General features: G+C 42.3%; 1 protein-coding gene across 1 annotated transcript in view; it reads left to right on the top strand.

Annotated features, from left to right (window-relative positions):
- HIKESHI (heat shock protein nuclear import factor hikeshi) overlaps positions 1–4,630 on the top strand; it is a 33,640-nt gene extending 29,010 nt beyond the window's left edge. The window contains exon 5 of the mRNA XM_073612947.1: positions 223–4,630. Within this exon, the coding sequence (XP_073469048.1) occupies positions 223–277 (55 nt within the window). The 3' untranslated portion in view covers positions 278–4,630. The remainder of the gene's footprint in view (positions 1–222) is intronic.
- Positions 4,631–13,959: the final 9,329 nt, after the last annotated feature.

The raw sequence follows: 13,959 nt of genomic DNA, 5'->3' as shown, positions 1-13,959 counted from the left end.
AGGCGCTGCCATGATGGATCTAAAATGACAGGTGCTCTTTAATTGTAAGGACTTATTCTTGCTGGTAATTAGAATCTTTAATATTTGCAAACAATATAAAGGTTTCCTATTTAGAATATTAAGCTGTCAGGTTAGTAAAACAGCGATATCAGAACCGATTTCAATCATACAGTGTCTTGAAGTGGTCAAGTCCTTTAATCTGTTTTTCTTGTCACCTTACAGGTACGAGAACTTCCAGCGGCGTCTGGCACAGAACCCCTTTTTCTGGAAGACGTAGAGCGGCTGCCTCCCTCACCGGCCTTCCCTAATTGGAAAGCTACATTTTGTGCCTCTCTTTAACACTTTCTTTGCTGGACCCCTTTCCTGCCTCCCTTTTTCCTCCAGCAAGGAGTGTTTCTGAATGGCAGGCACAGTAGTATCTGCTTCACACAGATCTCATTGGATGACTAGAATCTTGGGGGGGGGGGGGGGGACTGGGGTCTGCCGAGCTGCTTTTTTTTTGGGGGGGGGGGGGTCTGGCAGCTTTTCTCAGTTGGCCCCCCCCAAGCGTTTTCGCTCGCCCCTCTTCAGATATGTGCTGTTTTTCAATAAGTATCTTACTAAACCTGTTTTAAGGTTACCTTTACTATGATCGCTTATCTGTCTTCGGCTGCCATTAAATTATTTGCTCTGAGAACAGATTTTGGGTTTTTTTTTTTTTTAGATGAGAAGGTCAACTTTTGTTGTTTGGTTTTCAATGACCAAATCTCTTAGTCCTATTACCAACTGAAGAGTAAGCAGAAATGGTTTTTAAACCAAATGTTTTCATTGATTAACTTTCCATCGTCCAACAGTGGAGAGTAGTAAAGGTACTTAATGAAATAATTAAAGGTGCTGGATCTAAAAGTTTTTGTTTTTTTTTGTTTTTTTTAACTGTGATCGTTTTATTAGCTACTTGCTTTAAATGTAAATTGGTGACTCCTAAACTTCAAAAAACAAAAGCTGTTGATATTTAAGTATGCGCTTACTAGAGGTGCCTGAACATACCTGTAGCAGCTTTTCACGCCGTCCCTCTGCCTGAATATTGGGTTATTCTGATTGGGCACAGCTTTGTCGCACTAACCACTTCAGCCCCGGAAGGATTTGCCCCCTTCCTGATCAGAGCACTATTTGCGATTCGGCACTGCGTCGCTTTAACTGGCAATTGCGCGGTCGTGCCACGTACCCAAACAAAATTGATGTCCTTTTTTTTTTTTTTTTTTCCCCACACATAGAGCTTTCTTTTGGTGGTATTTGATCACCTCTGCGGTTTTTATTTTTTGCGCTATAAACAAAAAAAAGAGACAATTTTGAAAAATGCAATATTTTTTACTTCTGCTATAATAAACATCACCCAAAAAATATAAGAAAAAAATGTTTCCCCTCAGTTTAGGCTGATATGTATTCTTCTACATATTTTTGGTTAAAAAAAAATTCGCAATAAGCGCATTTATAATTTATAGCGTCTACAAAATAGGGGATAGTTTTATGGCATTTTTATTATAAATCTTTTTTTTTTTTTTTTTATCAGGACTGCGACTGCGATTTTTATCAGGACTGCGACATTATGGCGGACACATCAGACACTATTTTGGGACCATTGTCATTTTTATACAGCGATCAGTGCTATAAAAATGCACTGATTACTGTGTAAATGATACTGGCAGTGAAGGTTAACCACTAGGGAGTGATCAAGGGGTTAAGTGTGTCCTAGGGAGTGATTCTAACTGTGGGGGGGGGGGGGGTGGGCTTCAACACACATGACAGCGATCACTGCTCCCGACAGAGCAGTGATCTCTGTCATGTCACAAGGCAGAACTGAGCAATGCCTTGTTTACAAAGGCATCTCCCCGTCCTACCTCTCCGTGACATAATCGCGGGCACCCGGTGAACATCGAGTCCGCGGGACCTGCGGCCACGGAGAATGCGGCAGGTGCGCGCCGCCTACAGCGAGCGTGCGCCCGCAGCACCGCTTTTTAAAGGGGACGTACCTTTACGCCATTCTGCCGACGTATATCGCCATGCAGCGGCCGGGAAGCGGTTAAAGTGGACCTGAACTCAAAAAGTATAGATTGGCCATTTAATGGGAAACATCTAGAAATGTTAATTGTGCCTGAGCAGTAACCTGAAAAGTGACCTTTTTGTCTTAAATTCCTCCTGAAAAAATTAGCTGAACACTTCCTGGTATATGATTGTGCCTAGGCACTCCTGTCCCTACAGTCCATATCTGCAGTGTGAGATCTAAGGCACGCTGCCTATGACTGCTAGTTGCAGGAGATCTGTAGTGTTATTTGGTGATGTCCCTACTGTGCTGATCACTGTTCTGCTTGCTGGAGGCTCTGACATTGGAAAGGAAAGCTCTGCCTCTACCAAGATGGCCACCTCCAGGAACAGCGCAGAACCCAGCATGGTAAGTCAGAGGTGGGGAAAGATCAACTATAGGGAGGCAATGCTGTTGATTAGTCCTTTACGTTCTGCCTGCCTTGGGCACAGCCTACACGGTTATTCTTTAAGGTGGCTCTAAAGTCCAAAGGGTTTTATACCTTAATGCATTCTCTGCATTAAGGTAACAAAAATGCCCCACTACTCGTTCTACCCATCCCTATTCCCATCCCTAAAAATGTACCCAACTCCTGTCCGTGCTCCAGCGCTGTCTTGGCTGCGGCACCGCCACACCTCACTTTCACAGGAGACACCGAGGGCAGCGGGAGCCGTAGGCTGCTGTCAGTCAAACTCCTGCGAGGAGGGTATGAGTAGGCACTCTCTGTAGTGTGAAACGTGTCAGCTCCTGTCTGTATCGCTTTGCTGTGACCTGTACAGTGTGATCCCGATTTTTCAATAAAGGCAAAAAAAAATTTTCTTTGGAGTGCGGCGGTCTAGAGTTTTCGCGTTCATTCTAATTTTCTATACGCATTAGCCAGCACCTGGTGCTCTTCAATTCCAGAGGGGAAGTCTTTGTTTCAGTTGACCGGCCTGAAGCGGTGGTATCCCTTTTTCCTAAGGAAGCACCCGGAGAAGGGGAAGTGGAGGGGGTCTTGACAGCCTTTAGTATCCCTTTTAAGCTTTGCTCATCAAAACATCCCTGCAATCAGGCAGAAGGCCCTGAAAGCTGATTCATGTGCAGTATATACAGGCAACACTATAAACTTATCAGCAGTTGTTTTTTGTTTTTCTTCATAATAGACTCACTTTTTAAAGTGTATTTTTAGTAAACGTACATTTAGTTCTATTGTTGTAACATTTACATAATTTTATTTTTTATGTGACTTATACATTTTTACTTGATTGCTCTTTCATATTTTGATTTTTTTTTTTTTTTTTTATATTAGGACATGTAAATGCTCCCTCTAGTTGTCACCTTTATATTGGGGTATGTGATGAGCCACCTGTTACAAGTAATTGCTGCAGCAGGGTTCTGTACCCCGTTTCATATTCATTTAGGCACTGTTCTAAAGTTGAATATCTGCCTGCACACTTACGTGCTGTATACTAGTTTCAGGGCAGTTCTCTCGATTCGTAATAATACCGAGCAAGTGCTTTATTGCCCTGGAATCAGCATGAAGCCTATGATTCAGACAATGACCACCTCTGTCAGAAAGATATTTAGCTTGACAACAGCTTCCAGGAATCCAGATATGGTCTAAAAATGAATAAGGTGGTATCGGTGTTTAAAATATTGTGGTACCTGCAAATACCTATATAGCCCTTCAGATCGATACCTGTTGAGTCACTTGGATCCCTGGCCTAGGCTTTGCACAGGGCCTTGACTGCTGTCAAGATAAAAGATCACCAATTAAAATTAAACTTGTGTGATGCCGCGTACACCCGAGCGGAATGTCCGACAGAAAAAGTCAGACGGGAGCTTTTCATCGTATATTCCGGTCGTGTGTAGGCCCCATCGGACTTTTGTACGTCAAATTCTGACGGACCTAGAAAGGGAACATGTTCTAAATTTTTCCGACGGACCCAATTCCTATCGGGAAAACCGCTTGTCTGTATGCTGTTCCAACGGACCAAAAACAACGCATGCTCTGAAGCAAGTACAAGACGGAAGCTATTGGCTACTGGCCATTGAACTTCCATTTTCTAGTCACGTCGTATGTGTTGTACGTCACCGCGTTCTGGAAGGTTGGAATTTGGTGTGACCGTGTGTATGCAAGACCGCTTGAGCGGAATTCCTTTCGGAAAAACCTTCGGAGTTTATTCCGAAGGGAAAACCGATCGTGTGTACAGGGCATAAGAATTTGAATATTCAGTCTTCTAGGTATACTATAATAGCTTTGGGTCAATTTATAAATTACCTAAAAAATATGCTACAGTGAAGCTATACCATTAACGGTGCTAAAAAAAATCAAATAAAAACTGTAGAGATTGTATTCCAATTCTAATGCATATGTCATAAGTCCATGAAATAAAGTTCATATGGGGTTTCAATCCAGCTGAAGTCCGTCACCACCCCGCGTGTGAGAAATCCCCTAAAGTAATGAACTTACCAGATAGATCAAGGTAATTTGCTTGTGTTTAAACAAACAATTTCTTTCAGCAGGCACTGCATCCCTCCATCTAGGTGTTGCTCGTGACAAGCAAGAGAAATGTACACGTAGCGTAATCCCAATAAAATTTATTTTGTAATCAAAAAAACAAAAACCCTTACAAATGCGCACTTACAAAACTTAAAAATTCAAACAAGCATGTATTAATGCAACAACTCCCGTCACACTCACATGTCTGTCTCTCACCACTCAGCTGATCTCTCAGAGCGGCGTTCCCGGCTTGAGAAGACAGCTGATCGGACGGCGTAGGTAGCTGCGTGGTCACACCCTGAAGCGTTTCGTCATCACGTCGTCAGAGGGCGCAACGCAAACGCAAAAATGTGAACTTATTCTTTAAATAGTTTGTAGTGAATTTCTGCAAAACTGAAAAACGCATAGGTGTGAACCAGGCCTTTATCACTTAATTCTTACACCCATGACGAACCAGAGCAATTATTACAATTCCACTATGGTCACTCCTTTTATCTGTATATGAATGAAACAAATGTATCTATAGTATTGCCACATTGTATTTCCTAATTCATCTTCTGGAGAGTGCTGGGTCCCTTTCAGATGGGCGATGCGATCCTGTTTTTCAGGCAGACCTAATCGGATGTTCCATGTATCCCTATAGACAGGAGGGTGTGAACGAACTTGTGTCAGTTTACACCCACCTACCTTTTGGGTCCAATCCGGTTTGCATTAAACGCAACATTGGCTGTATATGAGAGCAAGTCCCTGCTGTCAAAATGACTTGTAAGTGTGGCAAGGGGAATGGCAGCAGGAAAAGGGGACAGGACATGCAACATATGCCCTGTGTTTGGATAACATTGTTGTACATCAAACATATGGTCATATATTCACATTCTTGCATAAGGAAAATCATAATTAGATATCTATAGTTGTCAAATGGCAGAACCTGTTGCCCACTGAGGCTTTGGCATGTAACATTTAATTGACGAGTCTCACTGCTGAACTTAAAAAAAAAAAAAAAGTTGAGGCACTGTGAACGGCCTGAGCCAGGATCTAAGGGGTTTCCAAAAGCAAATTGGGATCAGTTTTAAAGACTAATACACAGATATTGTAGCATGTGACTATATTTATATTAGGTTGGCGCTTTTTAAACTTCCACTGAGAGAGAGAGCACTAAAACAGTCACTGTGCAACACTACAAAAAAAAAAAGAAAAGGACAACCTGCATATGTAATGGGCAAACCACGTACATGGATAATAACAAGCCATATTTAAAAAAACAGGTATTAAATGGATTTATATAATTTACTTCAAGCCAGTTACTTTCACATATACTTAAAGATCTGTAAAAAAACTAAAAAAAAAAAAACACACTATAGTTTTTCCTTTAGCTGTGTGAGGAGTACAAATTTGCCAGCAGTTACTCGTCTCACTGTTTTCTTGCTCTTCTATAATTTATTTGCTGCTGACTTGCTTCCAAGATTAGAGTATTAGAAACTGACTGATTACATGGCCAATTATTGTATATATGAGAAACTATCTGCTAGTTTTTTTTGTATTATCTAAAATAAGGCCAAATAATATGAAACCATTTTTGAAGTTTTGGTAATCCTGTTTTTTGATATGTTATTGCTGCTTTACAAAAAAAAAAATGGTGATTTATGGCATATAGTTTTTTTTTTTTAATCTAAACATTTTCTCATGTTGAGCTTTACTATTTTATGCTTTAAATAAAATGTATTTGTGTCACAAAATAGCATTTGTGTTGTAATGGTGGTGTATTGATATGGGTATCAAAGTGTATGTCTGGGCAAAAATGTAAAACACAACATATGCAATACATCTCTGCAATGCATGTGCTTTTCTTTTTACAGTACATCTTTTTTTACAAACACTGCATATACCTATTATGTACCATAGATACAGTGTGCTCCTGTTTGTTTTTCTAACTTTCTGTTTGAACTGACAACACTGTCTCTGCTATTCTGAAATCTAGGGATTCACCGATCCCAGTTTTCTTTAAGTACTCGCCATTACCGATACCTATTTCTAGTGAGATGTGACAGGTTTTTTTTTAGACTAATGAAAAAATTTACCATAAATCAGTACGAGTTAAGGACCAGGCCTATTTTTCAAACTTGTTGTTTACAAGTTAAAATCAGGTTTTTTTTGCTAGAAAATTACTTGGAACCCCCAAAGATTATACATATTTTTTTTTTCCAGACACCGTAGAGAATAAAATGGCGGTCGTTGCAATACTTTGTCACACCGTATTTGCTCAGCGGTCTTACAAATGCAATTTTTGGGAAAAAAATACACTTTTTTTTTTTTAATTAAAAAAATAAGACAACAGTAAAGTTAGCCCAATTTTTATATTGTGAAAGATAATGTTACCCCGAGTAAATTGCCCAACAGGTCATGCTTCAAAATTGCACCCGCGTGTAGAATGGCAACAAACTTTGACCCTTAAAAATGTCCATAGGTGACGTTTAAACATTTCTACAGGTTACCATTTTGAGTTGCAGAGGAGATCTTTTGCTAGAATTATTGCTCTCGCTCTAACGATCGTGGCAATACCTGGCATGTGTGGTTTGAACACCGTTTACATATGTGGGCGCGACTTACGTATCCGTTCGCTTTTGAGCGCAAGCACGGCGGGATGGGGCGTTTAAAATTTTTCTTTTTTTCTTATGTCCTGTCCCTAACCCTCTCTCCCACAGTTCTGTTTAAGAGACAATAAACCTCTTTTTGCATTCCAAAAGTGTCTGGCGCCCCCCCCCCCCCTTTCATCTTACATTACACCCACCATGCCTGGCAACCAACTCTACACAGAAGGAGGTCACCATTGGGCTTCAGGGGCCCCGGGACTTTGCTACACCTATAAACTTATTGCGATTTTATTTACCAAAAATTATGTAGAAAAATACATATTGGCTTAAACTAACTGATGAATAGACGTGTGGATATATATATATATATATATATATATATATATATATATATATATATATATATATATATATATATATATATATTCTATCTTTCTATTATAAAATTTTATTAAATGTATAGCATTAATTTTTTTTTTTTTTTTTTTAAATACTACTAATGGCGGTGATCAGCAACTTTGACATTAATACAGTGATTGGTGATAATACTATACACTGTCACTGTACTAATGACACTGATTGGGAAGGGGTTAACATCAAGGGAGATCAAAGGGTTAACTGTGTGCCAAACAATGAGTAATGTGTGTAATATGTGCTGCTTTTCTACTACTAGATCTGTTTAACATCGATCAGCAGATCCTGACCAGGAATCATTGGCCGGGACTTGCTGACAGGCTCCCGATGTGTCCAACACAGCGGGTGCCAGGCAGGGGCGGACATGTCCTAAACCCGGAAGTAGGCAGCGACGTAGGGGAACGTCACTTTGCCTACACTGGGCCCCTCACCCACAATACATTGCGGGTGGGCAGGCAGCAAGTGGTTGAAGTGTTATGTAAAGCCATAAAACAATTTTTCTTTCTCGAACATCACGGGACACAGAGCCACAGTAATTACTGATGGGTTATATAGGGTATCACTGGTGATTGGACACTGGCACACCCTATCAGAAAGTTCAACCCCCTATATAATCCCTCCCCTTGCAGGGATACCTCAGTTTTTACGCCAGTGTCTTAGGTGATGGACGTGTAAAGATGTCCTGTGCTGAGCTCCAAAGGGAATATCCTATATCCTATACTGGGGCAAACCAGGCAGACCGGATCCATTCAAAGTGTCCTTTGGTGGCCGAATTGGATGGTACCCGGGCCTCGTGTCCGAAGAAACGAGGTTTTACCTGTAACGCTTCTCTTTTAGAGAGCTGGACCCCGCATATTAGAAAATGGTTTTCTAGCTGGGTGCTTTACAGGTCCAGAACTGCAGAATCCCCCTATTTGTAGGGGGCCCCAGTCTCTGACGGTTTTTTCAAATGGAGCCCACCGTGAGAGGTGAAGATTGGGTCTGTGTAAACTGAACCTTGCGGCTGGATAAGGTAAGAGGAGATTCCACAGAATTTTCTAATTCTAGTAGGTTTTCTCCTTTAAGGTAAATGCATGCTATGCCTATTGTGACCACCGGGGGCTGCCAAGAGCACAAACCTTGTCATGCTGATGTCGGTCTCAGTGTTCATGCTTCACAGCGTCTCTGGCCGGCTCAATGTAGGATGGATGGGGGGATTCCTCATGTTTGATGTTCCCCCCAGGCTAGGGGGAGGCCACAGTGGTCTGGACAGCGGTTATACCGCTCGGGCACCGCCGCCTTCCGCCACCATTGCCGTTTTCAGGCAGGCCCTTCACTACCGGCCTCTCTCCCTCCACCCCCTCTCCCAGCCTTCCTCCATGTTATTTCCGGAAAGGTCGGCCAGCACGGGAAGCGCTCATTTTTTTCGAAATTCGTCTGTAACCTTAACACCACCTAGAGCATTTATGGTGTGTTAATGAAGCATTTATGAAGTGTTAGCTGGGCATTGGAGGAGAGAGGATTGAGGCTCCTGTATCCCAGAATGCACTGGGAGATAATCGAGTACTAGGACAGAGCAATTCTATATGGAAGATGCCTATAAACGAGAGCTATATTAGACCTCTGTTTAAACACATTGAGGTCCGCCCTAGGAGGTGAGAGCCCTTCTGATGGGCACCAGGGTGTGTGAAGTGGTGAAGAGAGTATAGGATTCCACTGGAAGAGGTGAAATATTTATCACAGTTGATATCGGGACTTGTTTTTGATTTCATGGATCAGACTGTGCACTAATGCCCCGTACACACGATCGGAATTTCCGACAACAAAACTGTGATTTTTTTTTTTCCGAAGGATGTTGGCTCAAACTTGTCTTGCGTACATACGGTCACACAAATGTTGGCTCAAAATTCCAAATGTGAGAACGCGGTGACGTACAACACGTACAACGAGCCGAGAAAAAGGAAGTGCAATGGCCAGTGCAGCTCCTTCTGCTTGATTCAGAGCATGAGTGGACTTTTGTGGGACGGACTCGTGTACACACGATCGGACTTTCCGACAACAAGTTTTGCTGGCGGAAAATTTGAGAACCTGCTCTCAAACATTTTGTGTGTGGAAATTCCGACAGCAAATGTTCGATGGAGCATACAGTTGGACTTTCCGAAAACAAGCTCACATCGAACATTTTCCGTCGGAAAGTCCGACCGTGTGTACGCGGCATTAGTTTTATGAGGGGGTCAGTCGCTATTGATATCAAAGTGATACCTAAACACACACTTTTAAAGCTGTTGTAAACCACTTCAGTAAAAAAAGACAAAAAAAAAAAACTTCCCCCTGTAAGATAATTGCAAAATGTGCTAGTATTCATCGCATACTAGCACATTATGAAATACTTACCTTAGAACAAAGTCCTCCAGCGAGGCGCTGTCACCGCTGACAGGGCTTCCATCTTCCCCCGGTCTTCCTTTCCGGGTTCACGGACTCCGGCTGTGTGGGTGGCCAGAGCCGCGAGGACGTCACTACCCCGCGCATGCGTGCGGGAGCCTTCGGTTCCCATATGGTGCTCTGAAGGACCTTCAGAGCGCATGCGCCGGTGACGTCACCGGCTGCATCCAGTGTGAATATCTCCTAAACGGTGAACGTTTAGGAGATATTCATTTTGCCTACAGGTAAGGCTTATTATAGACTTACCTGTAGGTAAAAATGAGTGTACTACCGCATTAATTTACATTATCCCTTCTCTTTCTACATATGGATGATGGCACTGTAATTTTTTTTTTTTTTTTTTTTATTGAATCAAAGTACCATAATAAACATTTCCAATTGGGAGAACATTAACATATCAGTATATGTTCCTTCTTTACTTACACATCGTACGAATTTTAATGTTTATAACTACCTCCGTTTTTTCTACTTCTATTTATATACAAATAAAATGAAACCACAAAAAGGAAGAAGAAAAAAAAAAAGAATTATATATATAAAATTGAATGACCTCCCTAGCATTAAATCCTGCCCCTCCCCAGTAAAAGTGGGTATGAAAGGAGATAAAAAACGAGAGAAAAAAAAAGAAAAAACATTTTCCATGTCGTATAATCCATTCAAACCAAACATAATATAAACCTTCAAAAACATTTGAATTAAAAATTTTTAAAAAAAGCACTCAAGTGATCTATATTTGCTGCATATTCCTTAAATATTAACCACCCCTTCCAAAAATAAATAACTAAGTTAAAAAAAAAAATACACATTTTTCCCTTTCCCTTTTCTTTGTTTCCCCTCTTTCCTCCCTCCCCCAAACTCCCCCCTCACTTTCTTTCCCCTCTCATATCTGTTTCGTTAACTGGTTGGAAAGGAACCTTTCCCGTATGGGGTTTCTCATATTAAAATGAATTAACCATTAACTAATAACAGGTGCATCTAAAAGGGAAAATCTGTAGCCATATCTGTGTACACAATTCCGACGCACAAAGTGCCGCGCATGCTCGGAATCAAGCAGAAGAGCAGTATTGGCTATTGATCTTCACTTTTCTCGGCTCGTTATACGTCACCACGTTCTTGACGTTCAGAATTTCCGACCAACCTTGTGTGACCGTGTGTATGCAAGACAGGTTTGAGCCAACATCCATCGGAAAAAATCCAATGGATTTTGTTGTCGGAAAATCCTATCGTGTGTACAGGGCATTACTCCGATACCCCTAACTAAAATCTAGTGGAACCAATTGTCTTCAGAAGTCACCTAATTTAGTAAATAGAGTCCACCTGTGTGTAATTTCATCTCAGTGTAGCACCCTTTTGTTTCGGCAGGGTTGCTAACAAATTTAGTTTAATTGTCCTGCTTAATTGTTAGTAGATCCACTGATTCCTCTCTAATCCTGAACTGGCTGCACCTTTTCTCTTCTGTCACTAGGTGGCACAGTGCTGGTGACATTAGATAGACAAGAACTTAGCAAGGTCAGATTATGAATGGATGGGGTGTCTCAGCCAATTGGTGGGGGTTTCTTTAGTACCTTGGCCTGCTGGGAGAGCCTATTTATTTGGGTGGAGTCAGGTGATCGGTGTTCTGTGCCACCTGGACCGCTGTTTGGGTGGACGTGTGTTATGTGGCCAGGGGTTGCCAGGCCAAGCCTGAGGCCTATCCCGGGGACACCTGGCTGCTAGGCTGCCTGAGGCCTATCCAGGAGCAAGAGAAGCAGCGTAGGGTTGGGACTGCAGGATTGAAGTCCAACCGAGTCATGAAGGTTCAGCCGGACGCGGGAACGAGCTGTGGTTGGAGGTAGAGGGGAAGCTGCCGCCACTAAGGAACCATCCACCTTGTTGCCGGAGACCACTGTGAGTAAGCTGAAGCAAGTACCAGAGCAGTCTTCTCACCAGGCGGGGATGGTGAAGAAGTGGGAAAGCATCAGCAAGTGCCAAGCCAGGGACCCAGCAGGATAGCGGGGGTGACGCTTGAGTATACAGCGGGACAGCTGTGGAAGAGCTAAGGGGATCCAGTGGCGATTAGATCTGGAAGTCTAGTGAGAGACTGGGAGCTCAGTGAGTGAAGATCTACAGTGGGATACTGTGAGATAAGTAAAAGGACTATTCTGTGTTACCAAGAGTTATGTACAACTACCGTTAGTGACTGTTTCAAGATTAGTTGCCATAGGAGACAGCGGTCCTACCTATACAGAAGTGTCTACCTGTAGTGTCTCGGAGTCTGTCAATTATCATTGCATCTACTTAGGGGTGTCCTGGCCCTAACCCGCTCTCCCACAGTTCTTGTTAAGAGACAATAAATCTCTTGTTCGCATTCAAAAAGTGCCCATCATTTCATCTTGCATTTCACCCACCATGCCTGGTAAACCACTCTACAAGGAAGGACGTCAGCTCTTCCTGACTCTGGAGGTCACCATTAGGCTTCTGGAGGACCGGGGCCTTGCTACATCAGTATAAATACAGCTGTTTTGTGAAGCCCTCAGAGGTTTGTTAGAGAACCTTAGGGAACAAACAGCATCTCTAAGGCCAAGTAACACACCAGATAGGTCAGGTATAAAGTTGTGGAGAAGTTTAAAGCAGGGTTAGGTTATAAAAAAAAATATCACAAGCTTTGAACATCTCACCGAGCACTGTTCAATCCATCATCTAAAAATAGAAAGAGTTTGGCACAATTGCAAACGTACCAAGACCTGGCCGTCCACCTAAACAGACAGGCCGGGCAAAGAGAGCATTAACCAGCGAAGCAGCCAAGAGTCCCATGGTAACTCTGGAGGAGCTGCAGAGATCCACAGCTCAGGTAGGAGAATCTGTCCACAGGACAACTTTTAGTCCTGCACTCCACAAATCTGGCCTTTATGGAAGAGTGACAAGAAGAAATCCATTGTGGAAAGAAAGCCATAAGAAGTCCCATTTAAAGTTTGTGAGAAGGCACGTGGAGGACACAGCAAACATGTGGAGGAAGGTGCTCTGGTCAAATGAGACCAAAATCAAACTTTTGGCCTAAAAGCAAAACGCTATGTGTGGCGAAAACTAACACTGCACATCACCCTGAACACACCATCCCCACCGTGAAACATGGTGGTGGCAACATCATGTTGTGGGGATGATTTTCTTCAGCAGGGACAGGGAAGCTGGTCAGAGTTGATGGGAAGATGGATAGATCCAAATACAGGGCAATCTTAGAAGAAAACCTATTAGTTCACCTTCCAGCAGGACAAAGACCCTAAACATACAGCCAGAGCTACATTGGAATGGTTTAGATCAAAGCATATTCATGTGTTAGAATGGCCCAGTCAAAGTCCAGACCTAAATCCAAATGAGCATCTGTGGCAAGACTTGAAAATTGCTGTTCAGATGCTCCCCATCCAATCTGACAGAGCTTGAGCTATTTTGCAAAGAAGAATGGGCAAAACTTTCACTCTCTAGATGTGCAAAGCTGGTAGAGACATCCCCAAAAAGACTTGCAGCTGTAATTGCAGAGAAAGGAGGTTCAACAAAGTATTGACTCAGGGGGGCTGAATACAAATGTACACCACACTTTTCACATATTTATTTGTAAGAAATGTTGAAAACCATTTATCATTTTCCTTTTACTTTACAATTATGTGCCACTTGGTGTTGGTCTATCACATAAAATCCCAATAAAATACATTCACGGTTTTGGTTGTACCATGACAAAATGTGGAAAATTGCAAGGGGTATACTTTTTCAAGACACTGTAACTGTTCCTTTTATTTTGTGATGAAATGTCTGGAAGTGAGATCCTAGATCAGTGATGGTGAACCTTGGCACCCCAGGTGTTTTGGAACTACATTTCCCATGATGCTCATGCACTCTGCAGTGCAGTTGAGCATCATGGGAAATGTAGTTCCAAAACATCTGGGGTGCCAAGGTTCACCATCACTGTCCCAGATCTTCACATTTGCTCCAGCCATTACAAGGGAGGTTGATTCCGTTCA

This window comes from Aquarana catesbeiana, linkage group LG02, assembly GCF_042186555.1.
Source record: "Aquarana catesbeiana isolate 2022-GZ linkage group LG02, ASM4218655v1, whole genome shotgun sequence".
Classification (NCBI taxonomy): Eukaryota; Metazoa; Chordata; class Amphibia; order Anura; family Ranidae; genus Aquarana; species Aquarana catesbeiana.
The sequence above is the reverse complement of the archived record's forward strand: the minus strand, read 5'-3'. Positions and strand labels throughout refer to the sequence as shown.